The 21427-nt window shown below is 41.8% G+C and overlaps 2 protein-coding genes across 2 annotated transcripts; one reads left to right on the top strand and one right to left on the bottom strand.

Annotated features, from left to right (window-relative positions):
• Window positions 1-276: 276 nt before the first annotated feature.
• dcbld2 (discoidin, CUB and LCCL domain containing 2) lies at window positions 277-17514 on the top strand. Its single transcript, XM_056389315.1, has 15 exons — window positions 277-632; window positions 2755-2979; window positions 3704-3841; window positions 8144-8195; window positions 8287-8359; window positions 11072-11205; window positions 11456-11496; window positions 11724-11936; window positions 12982-13106; window positions 13621-13768; window positions 13855-14004; window positions 14102-14195; window positions 14275-14324; window positions 14423-14557; window positions 15431-17514. The coding sequence occupies exons 1-15, from the start codon at window positions 530-532 to the stop codon at window positions 15847-15849; spliced, it is 2100 nt and encodes a 699-aa protein (XP_056245290.1). The 5' UTR covers window positions 277-529; the 3' UTR covers window positions 15850-17514.
• On the bottom strand, window positions 17498-21135 carry tmem30c (transmembrane protein 30C). The gene is made up of 7 exons (XM_056389316.1): window positions 20815-21135; window positions 20454-20570; window positions 20010-20117; window positions 19454-19544; window positions 19213-19359; window positions 18895-19107; window positions 17498-18758 (listed from the first exon to the last, which is right to left on the bottom strand). The coding sequence occupies exons 1-7, from the start codon at window positions 21010-21012 to the stop codon at window positions 18571-18573; spliced, it is 1062 nt and encodes a 353-aa protein (XP_056245291.1). The 5' UTR covers window positions 21013-21135; the 3' UTR covers window positions 17498-18570.
• Window positions 21136-21427: the final 292 nt, after the last annotated feature.

Below are 21427 nucleotides of genomic sequence, written 5' to 3' on the forward strand. Positions count from 1 at the left end.
AACAGTCCTAAAGCAATAAAACTAAAAAATGTAACTTTGAGATATTGCTCCTCTACAAAACCACAGCCATAAGACTCACATGACTACTGGTTCAAATTACTGATATAAAGTAAACCTGGGGCTTTTGGGGCCCCTGAGGATCTTGGGCCACGATGCACTTGCCTGCTTCACCAATTTTGGTCGTTGGTAAATTTGGGATCATTCAGACCACTTGGGGGACTCGGGTCTCCCAGATCCAGATCGGGAGGAGGAGCCTGAGTGGAGGAAGTAGAGCTCCACAGATTGGATCTGTGTATGTGTGTGAGTGAGTGTATGTGTGTGTGTGTGGAGCAGTTCACTCCATAGTGAGAGTGTCGCCAACCACTGGACTGTGAAACGAGGAATAAAAGGACATCCTCAGGAGGAACTCGCTCTCGAGAAAATTGAAGATCAGTAGATTTTCCTTTTTGTTTTTAATTTTCCTCGGTACAGGTTGAAGCGGTGCAGCCGGTCCAGAAGCGAGCAGTATGCATTCAGACTGCAGGCTGCTATGGGCAGAGCGGTAATGGTGGGCAGGGGACCGACAGGGGCCGGGGTTCTCGTCCTGTCGATTCTCATCATTCTCACCACGGAAAGCTGTCGAGCGCAGAAAGGTTGGTGCCACCACACAGCTGCGTTTGTGACAACTGGAGGAGCCGAGTGCAGCCACAGACACATGCGGCCATGCTGGTTTTAAAAGTGTGAACACAGACCGTTTTGGGTGTTTAGAGATAAAGCTTGAGGAACGGTGTGCTGTTATTGTCAGCCAAACTTAAAACCCACCTTACATGGCCGTGTGTACGTGGAGTTCCGCTTGGTTTACACCGCTTGCCGCCGCCCGTCGTTGTGTGTTTTTCTTTTTTTTTTTATCTAGTGAAAGACGGGTGCAGTTAAAACCAGGCAAACCGGTTCTGAAAAGGCTTTGATAGTGAAGGAGTAACTGCTGATCTGTGGACCAGTTGCTTGCTGAATTCACATGCGGCTTTTAAATGATTTTTTAAAAAATTTTAAATCGCAATCTATTTCTTATTTACCTTGTCTGATTCGCTTGGTACCTTTAAATTGCTAGATTTTTCAATGGAGTCTGGCTATAAGCTCCCTGTGTACGAGACAACAGCACATTTGGGAGCTTGTGGCCTTGTTGTCCTTCCAGGTAGCCCGGTTTCGACTTTTACCGTGGACCTGATTCTACAACCACGTCAAACTTGTTATACGTTATGATTGTTGAGGGTTTACTTAAGACTATATTGTACTTAAACACGGATATTTTGTAGGTTTTTCTTTTTTTTTCGAGCCGGGAGCCAGCCTCAGGTGGTCAGAGATTGGGGGTAGGGGAAGCAGCTAGAGTGGGGGTATGACTGTAAACACGTGGACACAGTTTGTCATAACCTTAAATTTCACGAGTTATAATTGTTTTTTTTTTTCCTCATTAATTGTCTCGTGTTATATGGATAGAAGTTAATGGTTGAATTTCTGTCTATATTAAGTTGCGTTTTGGTTTGTTTTTGAGCATGAGGTGTAACTTCAGGAACTCCTGTTGAATACCATGCAGTTGTTCAGAAACATTTGTGAGTCAGAGTGAGGGAGGCAGTTTTGTTTTTGTCCTGTTCATCTGGATAGTGTCCACTGAGGAGCTCTTACATAACTCCAGGCCCACAGAACATACACTTAGCACCATGAAGCGTGACTGTTGAGTGTTATCTCAGAGCTCATGAGCCCACAGCATCAACAGACACCATGTCTGTGCTTTCTGACAGCTCAGAACTCAGAACACACCAAAACAAAACTTCTTCTTCAAAAGTCTGAGGTCATGATTGTTGTAAAATTGAATTTTAGAGTCATTAAATTATCTTTTAGATTTTAAGGATGTGGTCTTTAACTGCCAGAAACAAATAAAATCAGATAGCTGTTTCTTAAATTTCATGTTTTGGTCAGAATTAGTGGATGTTCTGCGCAACACCAGCCAAAGGGTTTGAATGGTTATAAAACGCAAAGCCAACCTAATGCTCAGCGCTCTGCTGAACCCAATTATTACATGGCATATCACATTCCTTTTACCCCACATTCACACACAATCTGGTTCAGTGTCTTCCTCAAAGGCACCTCAACATGCGGACGAGTGTCTCACCTCTGACCCGATGACTAAAGCTACAGCCACCCCAGATACAGTATCTCTCATGTGCTGCACTTCAAGCGCTGTTCTGCCACCTTTACACTTGCATGATGTCCTGACCTGCAGAAAGAAACCTAAACAAATCCACAAACCTAAATCCCTAAATCCCAAACCAAAGCCTCGAAAAAGAGAAACGTAATGTTAGATTTGCGCTGTAACAAACAATTATTTTCCTTTTCTCTGTAAAATGTGAGAAAATACAAAACCTCAATTTCCTGACTGCTAGGAGACATCATCATATGCCTTGTTTTGTCTGAGAAGAGATAGATATTAACCATATGATGATATAAATAAAGAAGAGCAGCAAGTCTTCACATTGGAAGAGTTGAATACAGAGAACATTAAGCATTTGTGCTTAAAAATAATAAACATGATTAATAAATGGCACGTGTTCCAATTTGTGTTACTATTATTATAACATTTTATTTATTTATTAGATTACAAAAAAAGTGCAAGGGTTTTGGTTAATTAATCTTGATTTAAAAGTCTGAAATCAGCTCTTGGTTTAGATTCGTTCTTCCTGCCTCCTTCCTCCTGAAACTGTGTGTTTGTTTGCCCTGCAGGTGATGGCTGTGGCCCCAGTGTGCTTGGCCCCAGCAGTGGGACTCTGTCCTCTCTGGGTTACCCAGGGACATACCCCAACAACACGGTGTGTGAATGGGAGATCAGTGTGCCCCGTGGCAACAGGATCCACTTTCGCTTTGCTGAGCTGGACATAGAAAACAGCGACTGCCAGGTCAACTACCTCCGCCTATACAACGGCATCGGACCCGAGAGGAGTGAAATTGGTGAGACTGACGAGTAGCCACTGAACTGGACGTGAACTGGTTTTGCAGGCTGTCAGGAAAATAAAAGTCAGATTGTTGCGACCGTTGATTGTGTTTGCCGGAGGTTGTTTAAACTTTTTTGCACCATCAGACCTATAGCAGACACTGTCACTACTGCGTCTTGCAGGAGCTATAGAGCTCATTAACCCATAATAGGAAAGTGTTGATTTTGATTTAAAAAAAAAAAAAAAAAAAGTCACATTAATTTAATTAATTATATCATTACAAATTATTGTTATATACTGCTGGGAAGTACTGTAAAATGTGATATAATGATAAATAATTATTGGCCATGTAGTTCCTCCTTGTTTTTCAGTAAAACCAGAAGTTAAATTACATTCTATGTGGTTCTGAAAAGTGATTTAAAAGGTCTGTAATTTAGTGAACCTGCAGAAACCCTGACAATCATTGGATTGTGAGAAACATTTGCTGTAGTCACTTGCACCTCAGCTGCGTCAGCCTGCGCCAGATTATATGGGAGAAACTCTGTTGTTGGCTCTTGTGATGTGTATCCCAGTTAGTTACACCAGCCACTACACAGGGATACCTGCTGTATTATTATTATTATCCTTATTATCCAATATAATGCATGCCGAATGGTACGTCTGTTGTTATATTTGTTAAACTAAACGGGCCTGTGTAAGTAACCAGAGGCTGTGTCTCCTGTGTCTGTGCTGTTTAACAGTGAAGTACTGCGGTTTGGGTCTGAAGGTTAAAGAGCCGATCGAGTCCACTGGCAACCAAGTCACTGTCCAGTTCATGAGTGGGACCCACCACACTGGACGTGGATTCTACCTGTCCTACTCCACCACTGAACACACAGGTAACAAGCTCTCACCTGACTGTCTCATCTGTTGATCATCCGTATGTCCCAGCCTGCAGGGGCTTCAGCACTGATGTTTTGAGTGTGTTTTGGCCCTGGGTCTAAAAGTTGCTTTGGAGATCGTGTGTGGCTGTGTAAGTCACAGCTGTTTCATTCTGCACCACATTCTTATGTTTTTATCAGTTCTGATGTAATTACATTGTCCTGGAAAGACCTGGCAGCTTAATCACTGTTGTCGTGTGAAAACTTTATATTCGTCCTTATGTCAGCTTTAAAGAAAAACAGCCATGTCTGCAGCTTGATCACTGTGCAGTTTTGCAGTTTTTTCCTGTGCTATGTAACGTACGTGAGATATATATATATATATATATATATATTACAAGTTGAAAACATGAAATTATGGAAATTGGAGCTAACAAATGTTTTGACAGCAACACTTGCCTCTCTACCATGTTGGTCATAAAACAAAATCCAGCTGGTGGTGTCATTAGAGGAAAAGTTAAATCACAGCAAACCATCCATTAGTTAGATTATATATAGATTATTCAGGTTGGACAAAACTGGCGCAGCAGTTTAGTGAGTGTGCAGCATTGCTGTCCTCAGAGCCACATCGCCATTTGTGTTTTTTTTTTAAGTGAGAGGGAAAGTGCTTCTCCTATTTGCATTGATTGTGTTATGGATCTGGTCTGATTTATTTGTTCTTGGGTGAATTTGGATCCTGACTGTCCTCTCTTTGGTCTCTTTTTGGATTAGGCATCTTTTTGAAAATGACGTCATGTACGTTGGGTTTGGCTTTCCAACCGTTCTGTCTTGTATTGGTTACAAACTTTGTTTATATAAAATGCTGTTGTATTTCCTGTTTTGTGAATATGTTTTGTTGTCAGGGCCAACATATATTATTGGATCAAAGCAGACAAATTACATTTCCCATTATCCTGTAAGCAAACAGTGTCCTCCGTTCATAAAATGAAAGCGAGAGTTAACGTTTAAGGATGACTGGAGTTGAATGGAGGACTGTGTATTTAGTTTTGTGGTTGTGATGATACCCAAGGGCAACTAAGAGGAGCGTTTACGATGTGGTGTTTGCTCACCATTGAGTGTGCATTTAAACACACAGAGCAGATAAGGTGCTGCTCTTTGGTGAATGGTAAAGTCTGATCAGCCACATATCTGGAAATCCAGCTGCAGTGTGTTGGGTCGTCACGCTTAGGGGCATTGCTTATTCTTTTTATTTTTTACCTAAATGAGAGAACAGACAGCACTGACCAGAGAGGGGCAGCACCAGCAGGTGTGTTTATAGCTGCTGAAAAAGCTTTCTCAGTCCCTGGTCACCAGTGAATGTGTCAGTGTCTGGCCTCTGTCAGATTCCAATTTAACAGACTTCCATGTCTACAAATTCAAAATATGAACCGAGATCCAATTTATTGTTAATGTATTTGTCGTTTATTGGTTGTAGGTTGGGTTTCAGTGGAGTGTGGCTGGTAAAAGATGCCAGAGAGGGGTAGAGGAGAGTGCACACAGATATTTCAGGAAGTGAAAAGAGCCAGTGACAACATGAAGCCAGTGAAGAAGAGAGAGAACAAGGGGCGTGAGGAAGTGAGAGTAATCGAGAGTGAAAAGTGGTAATATTTTGTGGTTTCATTATAAAGTTTCCCCTCTGTGAGAAGCTGTCAACTATCCTCTGTTGTGATATCACAGTGTGATAATTAACAAGTGTATGTGATAGACAGACTGTTATGAGATAAAACAGTTTCTGTCACCCCATCCTAACACTGGTTTGTAGACATAAATATTATAATTATTTCCTTACATAGACTTTTACGATTCATTAAAAAAACAGTGGTGAATCATCGTTTCTGTAGGATATGAAGCTAATCTGGACACCAAGGTATACGTAAATAATCTAATGTAGTCCAGTACAACAGCCCTGCCATAACATTTAGCCTTTTATGAAGGTTTTTTGGTCACATTGATGTAAAAGTGTAATTTCAACTATATTTATTACTGAGGTCATAGTTAAAGGGGATGTGTTCCTGGACTTTCGTCCATGCCATTTACATACATGCAGTCCAGTATAACACCATCTTTAACTATAACTTCAATTCCCAAACACATAATGTATTTAACACCTGTATGACAACAAAAACAAGTTATAGGTATAGAGAGAGAGAGAGAGAGAGAGAGAGAGAGAGAGAGAGAGGAGAGAGAGAGAGAGAGAGAGAGAGAGAGAGAAGAGAGAGAGAGGAGAGAGAGAGAGAGAGAGAGAGAGAGAGAGAGAGAGAGAGAGAGAAGAGAGAGAGAGAGAGAAGAGAGAGAGAGAAGAGAGAGAGAGAGAGACAGACAGACAGACAGACAGACAGACAGACAGACAGACAGACAGACAGACAGACAGACAGACAGACAGACAGACAGAGAGACAGACAGACAGAGAGAAAAGGCTTGAACCAAAACACATGATGATGAGCCGGTATGTCTATTCACAAACGGTCTGCATTGTGTCTTCTGGTGCATCTTGTCCTGGCTAATATTTCAGTGTTTCAGCCACTCAACAATGAAGAAGACCGTTACATTCAGGCTGTGACTAAATAGTTTCATTATAGTTTAATCTGTTGATTTACTTTTTTGATTAGGAGGCAGAACGTCTGGGGCCCCGGTGGCTCACCTGGTAGAGCGCGGACCATTAAGGCTTGGTCCTAACCGTAGCGACTCGGGTTCGAATCCGACCTGAGGTCTTTGCTGCGTGTCCTCCTCCCTTCTCTCTCTCGCTGGATCTAGAATAAAGACATAAAAATGGCAATTACATCACAATTTCCCTGAGATCAACGTTGATGATGATGATGCTTGTTTTGTCTGAGCAACAGACTGAAACCCAAAGAGCAGAGCAACAAATCTTCACATTTTAGAAAATGGAGCGGGAGAATTTTGACACTTTTGTTCTTGATAAATCACTGGACTGAATAATGAATTATGAAAGTTGTTGGCAATTAATTTTCAATCACTTGACAGATTCTGGTGTCTTAAAATTGACGGATTATCTCTTTAATAAGAATGCTGTTGGTAAGCACCGTGATTTCTGTTTTTGAAGGGCGAGCTTTGTTATGTGGAAAGATTTGTGTGACTTCAGATAAACGGATAATTGAAGCCACAAGAAGAGGAAAGCAGTGACGTGTGAGCAGGAGGAAAATAATTCTGTCTTGTGGTCGTCTTGGTGTAACTGAATCACACTGGGAGGCAAACAAGTCCGTCAAGTCCGTCATTTCATTTTTCCACCAAAGTACTGATGCATGTTTTTTCTTTGTCATGTAACTGATGGGCAGACAGTTGGTATAGCTAAGTAACACCGTCACCATGTTGACTTGTGGTGGTTGGGGGTATTTGTCAGTTTGACTCAGAGGGTAGTTTAACAGATATTTGGGGTTTTTTTTGATAATGTGGTCAAGACTCACAGAGACTGACCACCACCGCAGGGTTTACATACAATTCCCAGCAGCCCCCACCATCCTGTTGGACGTGTGTAGTGTGCCTCATTACTGGAACACTGAGGAACCCCCAAAACACATTTTCATGCAGAGCCACTTTGATGTGTTTGGAGTTGAGCTGTCAACAGTTTTTATAATTGAGAATTTTTTTTTAAGCCAAAAAATTAATAATAATTGGTTCCAGCTTCTCAAATTTGAATATTTTCTCTTCTTCTTTGATGATATTGAAGTGAGTATCAATACCAATAGTGGTTTGGACTGCTGGTTGAATAAAGCAAGCAGTTTAAATATTTCCCCTTGGCACTGGGAAGATTTGATGGGTGTTTTTTTTTTTCTCCCTAATTTTATAGACTAAACGATTCACTGGAATAATAAGTAAATAAAATACAGGGCTCAAGTCCTCACATTTGAAAAACTGGAACCAGTAATTAATCTATGCCTGAAACGATTACTGTTTTACCAAAATTGATGCCATGAAGTTTTTGTCTAGAGACTAATTGATGATAATTTCAGCTCTAGAATAAGTTAATTTACAGAAGCATTTTTAAAGTATTTTGATCATCTATGAATCATTTCTCAAACAAAAATGGTGTAAAAATGTTCCATATTCTTTGGTCCCAGCCTCATATGTGAGCGTTTTCTGCTTTTCTCCTGGTTTATATATAAACAGAATATCTTTTTGGTTTTCACAATTTTTTTTTTTTTTTTTGACAGTTGTTATCTTACCAGAGAGAGAAACAGGGAAGAAGCGGCAGTGACGGGTGATGAGTTAGCAGGAACAGGCAGAGAAACCAGTTCTGATGATGTTTGTTTGCCTTTGCAGATCTAATCACCTGTCTGGACAAAGGAACTGATTTCCCCCAGGCAGAGTTCAGGTAAATAACGTTTGCTTTGTGCAGATATTTGTGCAGTGATCAAGCTGTCAGATATTCATTGTGTGTGTTCTCTCTCTCTCTCTCTGCCCAGTAAATACTGTCCAGCAGGCTGCCTGACATCTACTGAGGAGATTTCTGGAACTATACCAAATGGATACAGAGAGGTGAGTGCATACAGTACACATGTGCATGCACTGCAGTCGTTTTCTTTCTGTTGGTATTCGCTATCTTCAGCATCACATTTCCAGGTGAGTCATGGTGCCCACTGGTCCCCTGCTGTTTAGTCACAACCCCCAGCAAAACCGCACACAACCCACCACATCATCGACATTTGCTTACTCACATCTTTTGTCTCATTACTGTGCTGCAGGTTTGTGTATCTTCCAGCTTGATTCAGTAAGGGCCTCCTTTTATTCCTTGTGTAAACGGGCCCCCGCTCTGTGGTATGCGAGTCCTGGGCTGATGACCTCACAGCACCCCCGCTGTGCGTGAGGTCATGGGTGCCGAGTCTCTGGCTGATGACCTCATGTTCAGAGCTTGAGGTTTTTGTGGAAGGAGGGAGGGAGTGAGGGGTGTTGCTGGCTGATGGAGGACAAGGGGGGGGGGGTGTCGGGGTGTGCTTCAGGGAGTGAGGCGCCCCACAGGAACAGAGGAGGGGCAGGGTCAGCGGGTGAAAGGGAGGTGAGATAATAGTTTGGCCGAAAATAATAACCCTCTAATCCAGTCCAGCTGCAAGAGGGTGCAGAGCAGAGCTGTTTGCTGAGTGTGTGTTCTGTAGAGGCAAGAGGCTGGAGAGAGTGAGTGTGATTGAGAAGTTGGAGAAAACGTCTGTGCGTGCATGTCGGGATTTTTTTTTTTTTTCCTTTTGTGTATGTAAGCATGTGATTCATTCATGCTTGTGTTTTGGGGGTGTGTTCGTGTGTCACTAGGCTGTAATATTATGGTGATTATGGAAGCCTGATAAACTAATATGCATACTTGAGTCTGTATCACACAGGGATCAGCTGCCCCACCCAGACCAGACTCTGCAGCTTTTCTTCATTCTCTCTCAGTATCTTTTACTGTGATCCATGTGCTGGTTTTGATATTTCCACATCCCACTTATCATATCTGTGTGTGTGTGTGTGTGTGTGTGTGTGTGTGTGTGTGTGTGTGTGTGTGTGTGTGTGTGTGTGTGTGTGTGTGGTTTCCTCTGTTGGAGTCAGGGTGCGGCGGTTTGGAGCAGTGCACCATGTTTGTGTTACTGGTTTGGTATGGCTCGCGTTAGGATGTGGTGTGTGTTTTTGGGAAGTTTAAGAGTCACAGGGCAAGTGTTGATTGCATGTGGCAGCATTCGACTGCCGTGCATGTGTGTGAGCATGTGTGTGAGCATGTGTGAATACATGTGTACATGTGTGTATATATGCTTTTCCCACAATCTTGTCGGCTGCAAATTCCAGTGTGCGCCTTTTCCAGTAATAAAATTCCACCTCACTCAAGCAGCTGTTCATGGGAAGGAGCTTGTGGCCAGAGAGGATTCAGGTTTTGTCCTTTTCCCAGTGATGTGGCAGCAGGTTTGGACAGGAATGCAGCCGGCAGTGAATCATTACCAGTGCCACTTGGTGTTCTCTCCACAGAGAGGTGACTTCATGCTGACTCATCGGCCTTTATCTGCCTCAGTCTGAAGGTTAAGAGCTGACAGTACTGTTCTCTCTCACTTATCTGCAAACGGTCCCAGTTTGCAGCAGTACCAAACGGTACCATTTACTTGAAGGACAGGTTCAATCAGCCTGGGCCACAGTCAGTTGCCCATATGAACAGTGAAACAGTTTTTGCTTGTTGTAATCGCATCCCTTGCTAATGTGCTCCAAATGTAAGTGATGGAGAGATTCTGCAGTCTTCCTCTTGTGTAGAAATTTATTGAAAAGTTGAAGCGAATATGATGCTACAACCATTTGAGTTAGAAGAATCAAATGGATATTTTCCAAAGTCTTAGTCTTTTTAGAACAATACAACCCCATTTTCTGGTTCTTTGTCTACCACTGCGGCTCATCAGGGAAACACAAAGAAGGAATTCTACAATAAAAAAGACAGTGACTTTCTGTTTTGACTCAGACTGCTGAAGTCTCATAAGTTCTTCATCTTGATTTCGTCACTTACTATGAAAGCACGTTAGGAAGGGACCGGGAGGAATGATTACACCAACTACATCCTGTTCAATCTTCATATGGACACCTGACTATTGTTTTAAAGGCCAATTCTTTCAAATCCGGCTCATTAATTACAAAAAATTTTATAAAATCCAAGATGACCATTAAGAAATCCTTGTTGATTTACAACATTGACTAAGACACCACCCACAAGCCTCGTGGCTGCTATAACGTGTTCAGTATTCATTCAGGCTGCAAAAACAAACCCTGGCAGCAAGTGTCAATATTAGGACTTGTGATGGGAATTTCTTGCAACGTTGCTGATTTTAAAACAAAGTCATGCAGCCAACTTCCTGACGAGTCTGATAAGATAAAAATGTGTGTGTGGGCTAACGCAAGAAAAACCTCAGTTAGCTTTATCTGCTAATGGTTTTGAAGCTGTTACAGCTCATACTGCAGCAGACAAATAACCAGACAACTCTCTTGCTTTTTTTGGTGATATCCCTTTCTACATTTGTAGATCTGCTTTCCAACATCCAACCAAACATCAAACAGTCACACAAGTGAATTACAAAGAGCAACTCAGTGATTGTGTTGTTTTGTTTCAAATGAAGCCTTTCCTTTGGATCTGTTATCCGTTTAATTTGCCTAATCTTCACAGGCCATCAGATACAGATGGTAAACTATGTTGTGTTAACCAGAGTAAGTTACATAAACAGAATCTCTGTGTAATCTTTCCTTCTGCAGTCGTCTCCCCTGTGTGTGGCAGCCATCCATGCAGGTGTGGTGTCCAACGCTGTGGGAGGGAGGATCAGCGTGGTCAGCAGCAAAGGCATCCCTCATTATGAGGGCACACTGGCTAACAATGTCACTTCCACTGGGTAAGATCGTTAGTCGCTACAGCTCACGCATCCTGCCTCTCACTCTGTTCTTCATGCACTGGTAGTTTGCTCCTGCTGTTTCATCACATGTACGTTGAATGAACTTTAACTGTATCAGTGTTTATTTTAAATTTAATAGAATGTGAGTCTTATCAATAAAACAAAAACAGATCAAAGTCATGTTACAGAATGTGTTTGAATTTTTATGCACTGTGTGTCTGATCCTCTAATCCTGCACTTCTCTTCTCAGAGGAACTTTGTCAAACAGCCTCTTCACCTTCAGGACCAATGGTGAGTTTTTCTTATAAAGCCCCATTATGAGGTATAATAGTTTTGTAAATGTTTGCATCTGGACTTCTGTGTCCAGGCCATGAGCAGGGTCTCTCATCCTTTAACCAAATGAAACTGTGGAATTACAAGCACTTAAAATAAGTCCTATTAAGACCTCCTAAATCTCTTTCAGTTTCCCAAACATTTTGTATTGTTATTAATGATGGTGACGGTCTCTGTGCTTGCAGGCTGCTATGGGACGCTGGGATTAGAGTCTGGTGGTGTTGCAGACACTCAGCTCTCTGCTTCATCTGTGTGGGAGTGGAACATCTTTGGTCAGCACAGCGAGTGGGTGCCATCGGGGGCTCGCCTTAAAAAGGCAGGGCTGCCCTGGGCGCCTTCTCAGAATGACCAGCAGCAGTGGCTGCAGATCGATCTCAAGAGGGAGAAGAGGATCACAGGTACACAACAACATGAACACAATCACAAAGATACCTTTTATGTAAAACTACACACTCACTGATAGTACTATACACTTTAACCATTATCTTTAATTCAACTGTAAAACAGGAATAAGGCACTCCAGCAAACAAAAACTCCCTCAGGTTTTACCATACACTTTGTTCCAGACTGAAATATCAAGTGTGTGTTCTGGAGACAAAAAGCTAAAAGAAAACAATTTAATGTGACTGAGAAGTTAGAGAAATCCTCTGTGGTGAAGGCACAGGTCTTAAGTCATGCTCGTAGAACTGCTCTGTGAATGGCAGAGTGGGTTTGTCCACCACTTTGGTCCAGACTGAAATATCTCAATAACGAATAGATTGATTGCTTTGAAGTTTTGTGCAAAAAAAAAAAAAAAAAAATTCTACTGACCATGACTGTGACTGTGTGACTGTTACTCAAAAGCAAGCAGTGACTTGAGATTTTGGACACAGTTGTCACTTTGCATCATCACTGACGGGGTCACACAACAGTAATTTTCACTTCTATAAAATGTGACACGTTACATTGTCTGATTGTTAGCCACGGATGCTACTTTTTGTTCCACTGTGTGATGTCTGGGAGCACTATATATAGTGCATACATTTCTTTAATTTAACTGGGATGTCTCATACATAAATTATCTAAGCTGAGATTTATGCTAGTGCAAGATGGGTATGGCATGGTTACATAAGAACACACATCACTTATTTCCAACAGTCACATTTAGCATGACAAAATAAGACCTGATACACATGGGAGATGAAATTTGGCTTTTTAAAAACAATTAGATTCCTGATTAAACATTTTTTTTAAATGTGATGTTTGAGGATGTTTTATATGAAAGCAGCATTTTCCAGATGCAGATTTACACACTCAATCTCATCTCAGTCAAGTAAAGTGGTTTACCGTAAATACAGTGCACTTTCCAGTAAGTAGGGAGTAATACTGGACGCAGCCTCACAGTCTTGTTTAAGCTTTCAGTCGAGTCAGCTGTACATTATCATCTTGTCTCTGTCCAACCAGGCATCGCCACCACAGGCTCTACCCTGAGAGAGTATCAGTACTATGTTTCAGCATACCGGGTCCTGTACAGTAATGATGGCCAGCAGTGGTACAACTACAGGGAAACAAATTCTACACAAGACAAGGTAATACAATCACAAAATCAATAGACCATGCTTCCTCAACAATTACATAATTGGCTTTTATGCTTTTTTTTCTTCTTCAGATTAGTGCAAATGGACAAAAATGTCACTTTAGAAGGCTGCAGGGACACATAGTTGGATTGTGTCCATAGCAACTGGTATTGACTCAGAGATGTTTATGGCAGGAAATAAGAGCAGTCAGTGGTTTGAGTTAAGTGCTGTGGTAGACAAGTCAGGACACTTGGGCATTAATAATGAATGGATATGGATTTAGTGGCCGGATAGTAAGGCTGGAACTGCTGTCTACGAGCTGCTCTCTGCTGGGATTCTCACAAGCTCTTATTGTGTGGAGGAAAGTAGTTATTAGCTCGCCAAGTTGGAGACTAATCAGCTTATGGCTTATAGTGTAATTGTTCACAGTCCAGCCTGAAACAAGAATTGCTCTGATGAACTTTCTTATAAAATACTACTACTGGCCCGCAGTTGGGTTTTAATCTCTGGCTCCTTTTTATGGTAGATTTTCCAAGGCAATATCAACTACCTGCACGAGGTGAGGAATAACTTCATTCCTCCAATCGAGGCCCGGTTTGTGAGGATAGATCCCACCTTATGGCACCAGAGAATCGCGCTCAAGTTGGAGCTGCTTGGCTGCCAAATTCCTGCAGGTAAACAAAGTTGGTTGATGAGCATATAAACAAATAAATGTTCCAAGAACCTCAGATGTAAGTTTGTTTGTTTGTTTTTTGGACAGCGAGGCGGAGGACAGAGCTGAATCCGAGGATGATACCCCCTTCTCGTCATACTCCACCCCCTGTGGGTACAAAACGCCCGCCTCACCTTGGCCAAACTACACACACCCCAGACATAAGAAACACCACTATGCCTCCCCACACCAATAAAGGTGCGTCAGACTTTCAGTAAAAAGAAAAAAAAGGCTTGTTTGATCCTTAATAGAGGCAATTGTCATCTGGTGTTTACTGTAGTATCTTTGCTCTTAGATGTGGCCCTGGCAGCAGTCCTGGTTCCCGTGTTGGTCATGGTTCTGACTGCTCTCATCTTGACTGTGGTTTGTGCTTGGCACTGGAGGAACAGGTATGTGTTGTTCTCGTTATCCAAAAAAAATAACCTGAAAACTTTAGTTTTTTTCCTCCATTAACTTTGTTTTCCTCAGGAAAAAGAGCTCTGAAGGAACATACGATCTTCCTCACTGGGATCGCACAGGTACGTCATCTCTCTGCATTATAGGCTCTTAGCTGTGCATGTGCTTCGTGAGAGTTTCCTGGTGCAACTCTGTGCATCTCATTGTGCTTCTGCTGTAGACTGGTGGAAGAGCATGAAGCAGCTGCTGCCGTCCAAGATGGTGGAGACCGAGGATTCAGTTCGGTACAGCAGCAGTGAGGTGGGCCGGATAACGGGGAGAGGTGCTGTACCGCGACTACATGCTGAGCCTGCAGGTAAACACTCACCGTTCAACATGGTGACTACTGGAGTAACTGTTCTTAATAAAAGCAGCTTGTTTTTGTGTTTCGTGAGAGATGTTTTCAATCTGTCTGTGTCGGGTGCTCACGGCTATTAAAAGGTACCCTGTGGAGTGTTAAAAGCCATTTTAATTACATTCAGTGTTGGTCACCAAAAAGCAATCTGTGTGTCCTTACAGCACAATGTAAAAGCTGAGTGCACTTCTTATCTCCTGAAACACTGTAAAACCTTTATTTTTGAGTGTTGTGAAACGTTTATTTCAGCAGTTCTGTCTTTAAAAGGACATTACAGCCACCAACCGTTGTATACAGAACTGTGTGGAAATGAGGAATGTCCTACAACTGTTCTTGTTTGACATGGCTAGTCTTTGAGGTAAACACCAGTAATATTGGCTAAGACGTTAGATGACTTAAAGATGCACAGTGGAGTTTTCTTGTAAACAAGGAAAACTTGTTTACAGTCAGCATTTCTTACCGAAACACACTGTGTGTATCTTCAGAGTCTAACAGAAGTGTTGACTGTATTTCCTCAAAACATCCATAGACAAGTTGTTGTACATTGTTACATCCATATCTACTGCTACAACTTGCAGTCATTGTCTTTTCGTTTGGATTTGTTGCCACATGGCAACACCTACTCTCACCAACTGTTGAAGAGTGCAAATAGACTGAAACTGGCAGCTGGAATATGTATCATGTCACCTACCTGCATGCATTGCACACCTCGTGCACATGCACAATACAACTTAACAGGGAGCCACAACCTTGGTTGCTGACTGTGTGGACACCATGTAGAAAACAGTAAGATATCCCTGGTTATTAATATAATATAATATGCTGTCTCTGCAGAATATGCCCAGCCACTGGTGAGCGGTGTTACAACATTAGGTGCACGATCAACTTTTAAACCAGACGAGGGGCCTGATCCAGGATACTCAGATCCGGACCTGTATGACGCCCCCATCTCACCAGACGTGTACCACGCCTACGCAGAACCCCTGCCAGCTTCGGGATCTGAATATGCTACACCCATTGTGGTTGATATGGGTTGCCACCCATCAGGGGGCTCCTCTTTGAACCAGCCCACCACTGTGTGTAGCTTCATGGGCGCCGGGCCCGCCTCCCTGCTCACACGAACAGACAGTGGCCAGTCAGGGAGGTTGGCGTACGATACACCGAAGAATGCCACTGGACAGGTCACACCCACTGAGGATCTGACTTATCAGGTGCCTCAGAGTTGCTCTCAGAAACCAGCAGGACAGAGCTGAAGGGGGATGCACATTGCCTTAATCACTGCTCAGCGCAACCCACTGGACAAAGATAGAGCGGGTTGTTAAAGGATGAGGAGGTGTGAACCTGTGAGCCCTGGAGCCTGGGCTTGAGTCTTGAATGAACACTACCTTAGCTTTAGATTCATCTGGAGATGTCTGTATTGCCTAATTGTTTCTGCATGGCCACAATCTGCTTGTGTAGTGCCATTACAGTCCTATCACTGAAACCACAAAGATGAATGTGTTTGTGCCTGGTGTGAGCGTCGGAGGGATGAAAAGGAGAAAGCTGACTACTATTTGCTAAAAGACTTTGTCCCTGTTCTGTGATTCTTAGTAGTTCTTGCATTCTGTGAAACTGTGATTTCCATGATTCCCTTTATTATTCTGTTACATACTAAACCAGGATCGACTGACATGTGCTTCATGATATACTTTCATCAAATCTAATGGTTCTCTATGAATTGCATGTTGCATTAAGTAGTCCACAGTCATGGTCAAACAATTCTTCCTTTCTAGAGAAACTCTAGTTTTCATGGTACGTTTTGTCTTACTTTTTTTTTTTTTTTTTTAAAGCATGACTTGAAATTGTGTATAATTCTAGTAATTCCATTAATGCAAACCTGTTAAAACTCTCAAGTGATTTACTGATATTTATTTTTATTTCACATCCTGCTGATAAGGAGAGACTCTTATTAAAAAAAAAAAATACCCCACCACTACCCGTACTGACGACAGATCAGAAATTTGTGGTTACACTGTTGTAGACTGACAATGAGTGTCAGTGCATTTTTCTTTAATTTTTTCTTTTTTAAAACTTGTCAGAGATGTTGTATGTTAACCTGAAGAGGCCGATCGGGAGAATCAAATCCAACATACTCCCCAAAGCGAAAATACTTTTTTGTAGTATTGGAGACCAAATGTTGCCTTTTCTATGTTTATGCAATGTTGATTCACAGCAGATTCGACTTTAACAACCTGTGCCAACATCGCAAGTTTAGCCAAGTAAACATTAAAGCAGTCTTAACGTAGGAAGAAGCATTTTTAAATACCTAGTTAGAGGATGTTCCAGAGAAAAGGTACAGAGAGACGAGATAGATGGGTAAATCTGTTACAGCTGATAATTCTCCCTTGTGTTTGTTTATTTGTGCATCATGGTGACTGTCTCGTGTTGAAATGGGTGTTTGATCTGTCCTAATGCATTTGGGTGTGACTTGTTCCTTCCTTGTAACTATGTGCATCAACATCTGTATGTGTGCTAAGCTGATTCCATAATTCAGTCCTGTGTGTTTTTTGTTTTACGGACTGTGATGATGTGGCTTATAGCTGTAGTAGGATGTGTTCAGCCATTGTCTGTAGCACCAGTAGACTGCATTCCTCTCCTGTCCACCTGTGGTACTGACCTGACCAAACACAACGTGGCAGGAGTATAGGTAGAGAAAAATGGAACAAGCTGCTTTATACCTTTTTAGAGAACAGCAGCCGCCCCCCGACCCTGAGGGAAGGTGTTGTTCACACAGCTGTGCCACCAGTCGTGCTTTGATTATGCTCAATAACCAAGGCGATCAATATGCAGAGTTTTGGTGCTCCCTGGTCACAGAGGGGTTGTGTTTATGTGGCTCTCACTGATTGTATATAGAGAAATAAAGAGTTTTTAAAAGAAAATGTTTTATTCCAATCTTCAGCTGTCATCAAAACAGACTCCACAATTACACTGCAAATACAGTTAAATAAACCTTTTTTTCCCCCTTGATCAACAATGGCCATACTTACACAAAAAAGATCTAAACTGCATCATTGTTTTGGTTTATAAAATCATTGTTCTGTGATGGTTTGGTTTATGACTGAATATCTGATTAAATTACATTCCCATCAGCTTCAGTTGTAGTTTGCGTTGAGTGCTAATTAGCATATTTAGCATGCCAACACACTAAAGTGAGATGGTGAACATGGTAAACGTACCTGCAAAGCCTCATGTTTGCTTTGCCATGCTCTCACAGAGCTGCTAGCATGGCTGCAGTCTAAAAACAAGCATTTCTTTAAGCACCTATTGTACCATGTAACACTAAATAGACGCAATATTAGCTGCACTGGCTAACCTTAATGCTTAAACCTTAATTAAAAACCTTTATTCAGTATTAGGAAGTAGCGTTACAGGGTTTGTCTAATGGCTGGTGCCCACCCTACATCACACTAATTAAAGTGTAGCTTTTCCACTTTGCCATAAAGACATGAAATGCAGCTTTAACACCACAGTGACTGGAGTTGACTAATTGTTAATATAATAATTATAATAAGTATATTATAATTATCTTAATAAATATTAACAGTGCATGAACAAAATGGTGTGTGTTACAAAAAAAAATGCAAAAGTTCATCAAGTAAAAAGGCACCCAGCTTTCACAAGTGGTTGTTCCGAACAACATCATCACAACAAAAGCCGTCACACATGTGGATCATTTAGCTGATTGGGAAAGTCATTTCCAGATGTCAAACTAAATTCTTCATTGGTTTTCCTGCAAATGCTGTTATGGTATTGCACCAAATTAACATTCTTTTTTAAAACCATTCTTATCCTTTATTTGCTCACATCAGTGCTCTTGTCATTTAGGATTCGATGTCTGTTTAAAGCAGCTCCTAAGCAGCACAACAATTATCGATTTTCAGCTGCTTGTGAGTTTTCTTTTTCACTCCTCAGCGTCCCAGTGCACCTCTTACCCTTCATTCCTCCATGTTCTTGCCATTCTTTCCGAACTTACACCAGACCACCGTGAGGATGACAGCTATCAGTAGGATCAGGCTGCTGGTTACTAGGTAAGCAATGGGCAGGAAATGGTTCTGACCTCCAAACCAGGTCAGCGTCGTCAGCACCACTTCCTTCCTACCTCGGAAGTACTGCACAGGGAAGTCTGGAAAGGCAAAGGTCAAGGCCAAAAATAGGTGATCACAAAGGGATGCTCAATGGAAAATAGTCCCCAAGACAAAGGAAACAGGTGCACACAATGGGACGACATAAAGCCATCCCTGACAGCAGCGAAAGGATACTGTAGGATATGTCGATGCTGTAACTCCCGGCTGGAAGCCCCTGAGTGAAGGGCTTGTTGGCTCGGTGCAAAACCCCATAGAGCTTCTTGAAGTTGGGGAAGGCTGCCTCCCTCATCCATATGATCAGGTCATCATTGATGAAGCCGTTGTTGGTCGGGTCGATGGGATCAAGCTCATACACTGGCTTGTGCCAGTACAGTGGCTTTGCTGTGCCTGAGGAGTAAAATCAGACTCATTGAAGGAGAGCTGACATACTTGGAGAACTGACCAGAAACTGAAATACAGATTGAGTTTGACCAAGTTTACATCTCTATTTACCATCAAACACTTGAGCCAGTGACAAGTTGTCCATCCTGGGGTTGCGAAATTTGACATTTTTGTCGGTGTACCAGGTGATGCCTCTACGTAACAAAGGAACCCGAACTGGATCTTGATTGGATCCATGATAGGTCAGAGTGAAGGAGTCTGGGAGAACAGAAGCGAGTTAACGGTGCAGTGAGAGGAAAGGTGGAGGAGGGATACGACAATTGATGGCATATGTGTAAGCAATGGCGTTTACCATTGAAGATACTATTGGCCACAGCACCACAGGGAGCAATGGGCAATCCATTCTGGTCTCTTGTAAACGGCTCACAATATGAACTGGGATTCTAGTGAAGGAACAAGGTTTATGAAGAAACCCAGGAAGATTATTTAACAATTCGAAATAAGCAAGAAAGCAGTGGTGGGATGTAGCTAAGTGTTTAAGTACAGGTTTATGTTACTTAAGTATTCCAACAACAGGCTTTACAAGCAAAACATATGAATATGATTTTTTATTATAAATTAAACAGTATTTATGCACTTTGAGCAAGACTTTGAATGGAGGACTTTAACTTGTAAAAGGGTATTTTTTTACATTGTAGTCTTGCTGCTTTAGCTGAAATAAATGATTTGACCTCCACTGCACCAAAGGCAAACAAAGCAGCATATGAACAATTTCCATTTCAAACTAGCTTTCTGTCTAGAGACAAAAAGGATTTTTGATGCAATAATTTATGTCAACTAAATCTAACATTAAGTGAAGTGTTAACAATGTTATCGTGATGAATTAACAGGCAATATTGTGGAGCTACCTTCAAGTTTTTCTTCCTGCCAACCATCTGTCCATCATCTCTGGAGTCCATGTATCTACGGAGGTTCTGATGAAAGTTTTTCAGGCCATAATAGAAAAAGACGTCTCCCTGGAAAAGCAGCAGGATACAGATCATCAGCATAGGAGTGCAAACAGAAATGCTTAATTGTGCCTTTGATTCACTATAGTCCCTATGTGTATTAGAGTATATTATAATTATATATTTGAGTGAAGTTAATTCATCACCATGGTAGTTTCAGAACATAATCTCAATTGAAGGCCAATTTAAAAGCTTTTTCAAAGCATTCAAACCATGCTTCAACAGCTGAGCAAACTCCATCCACTTATGAGGACCTGGTGATGCAGGTGAACACTTGTGCATAAAGCTTGTACACGGGTCCTTCGGTAATATTGGATATGATTGTCAAATTAAAAGGTTAATTACCTTGAATGGTCTCTCAATAGAAAACACCACTGTGCAGCTGCAGCTCTCTCCTGCGTTGCTCACATTTTTACGCTTTTCAAAACATTTATTACATGTCGAAGCGTCTGTGTAGTCCAGCTGAAAAGACAGGAGATTATGATGTTAATTGTAAACTGTAAGCAAGTTGTTCCTGTTTACCTAATTCGAAACCTAACCCTGGACCTTTCATCTCGTCACTCCTTTTTATTGCACACAAGGGCATTCGGTCTCTTCCTCTCCCTGCCTCTCTTACACACATATACCAAATGTATTTTAATACAATATTTACACATATATGAAAAAAACTACTTAACAAGTTGGAACAATTTGCACAAAAACTCACCTTCATTTCCTGTGTGCTCTGTACCGTGAGAAGCAGCCATACTCCCAGCAGCATGCATATCAAAGCCATAAAGTAGAAGAAAGGCAGCACAGTGTTAGCTGTCAGCATGGGAGACCACGCAGGTAGCCTCTGCTGTTTGAAAGCTGAGTTGTCTGGCCTCCGGGCCAAGGGCCCAGACTTGCCCTTCACTCTTCCCATGAGAGGGACCTTCGGTTGTGGACAGGAGAGGAACTTGCTGCACAGCGAAAGAGCCAAAAACTGTGTATGAGAAGGCACAGCTATCTTCTCTTCCTGTTCTTTATTTCAGCGATATCTCTGTGTGCACACACACACACACACACACACACACTCAACTCTGCTTGCCAAGAGATTTTCCCAGCAGGCCTTGCAGGGCGGGGGAGACCGTTGTGGCCTGTTACTTATTAACCACAATCTTCTACTAACTACCTCTTTCTGTTTTCTGTTACTTCCATATTGTTTTGTTTGATAACTTTTTGTTCTTCTTTGCTTCTTCCTTCCTACAAACCCACAGGTTTCTGTTTATTTACATCAAAATGACTAAGTAGAGTATTTTATATCTTTATTGTAATTTGCTGAGGGACATAATATGTTG

Source organism: Seriola aureovittata, chromosome 11, assembly GCF_021018895.1.
Source record: "Seriola aureovittata isolate HTS-2021-v1 ecotype China chromosome 11, ASM2101889v1, whole genome shotgun sequence".
Classification (NCBI taxonomy): Eukaryota; Metazoa; Chordata; class Actinopteri; order Carangiformes; family Carangidae; genus Seriola; species Seriola aureovittata.

What these genes read in the sequence shown, in the direction of transcription:
- dcbld2 (XM_056389315.1), top strand. Translation starts at nt 530, where the DNA reads ATGGGCAGAGCGGTAATGGTGGGCAGGGGACCGACAGGGGCCGGGGTT. An exon ending in ACCCGAGAGGAGTGAAATTG is followed by an intron (nt 2,980 to 3,703) that starts GTGAGACTGACG and finishes GCTGTTTAACAG; the next exon opens with TGAAGTACTGCGGTTTGGGT. An exon ending in TGGCTGCCAAATTCCTGCAG is followed by an intron (nt 13,769 to 13,854) that starts GTAAACAAAGTT and finishes TTTTTTGGACAG; the next exon opens with CGAGGCGGAGGACAGAGCTG.
- tmem30c (XM_056389316.1), bottom strand. Translation starts at nt 21,012, where the DNA reads ATGGGAAGAGTGAAGGGCAAGTCTGGGCCCTTGGCCCGGAGGCCAGAC. An exon ending in CTATTGAGAGACCATTCAAG is followed by an intron (nt 20,118 to 20,453) that starts GTAATTAACCTT and finishes CTGCTTTTCCAG; the next exon opens with GGAGACGTCTTTTTCTATTA. An exon ending in GCAGGAAGAAAAACTTGAAG is followed by an intron (nt 19,545 to 20,009) that starts GTAGCTCCACAA and finishes TTCCTTCACTAG; the next exon opens with AATCCCAGTTCATATTGTGA.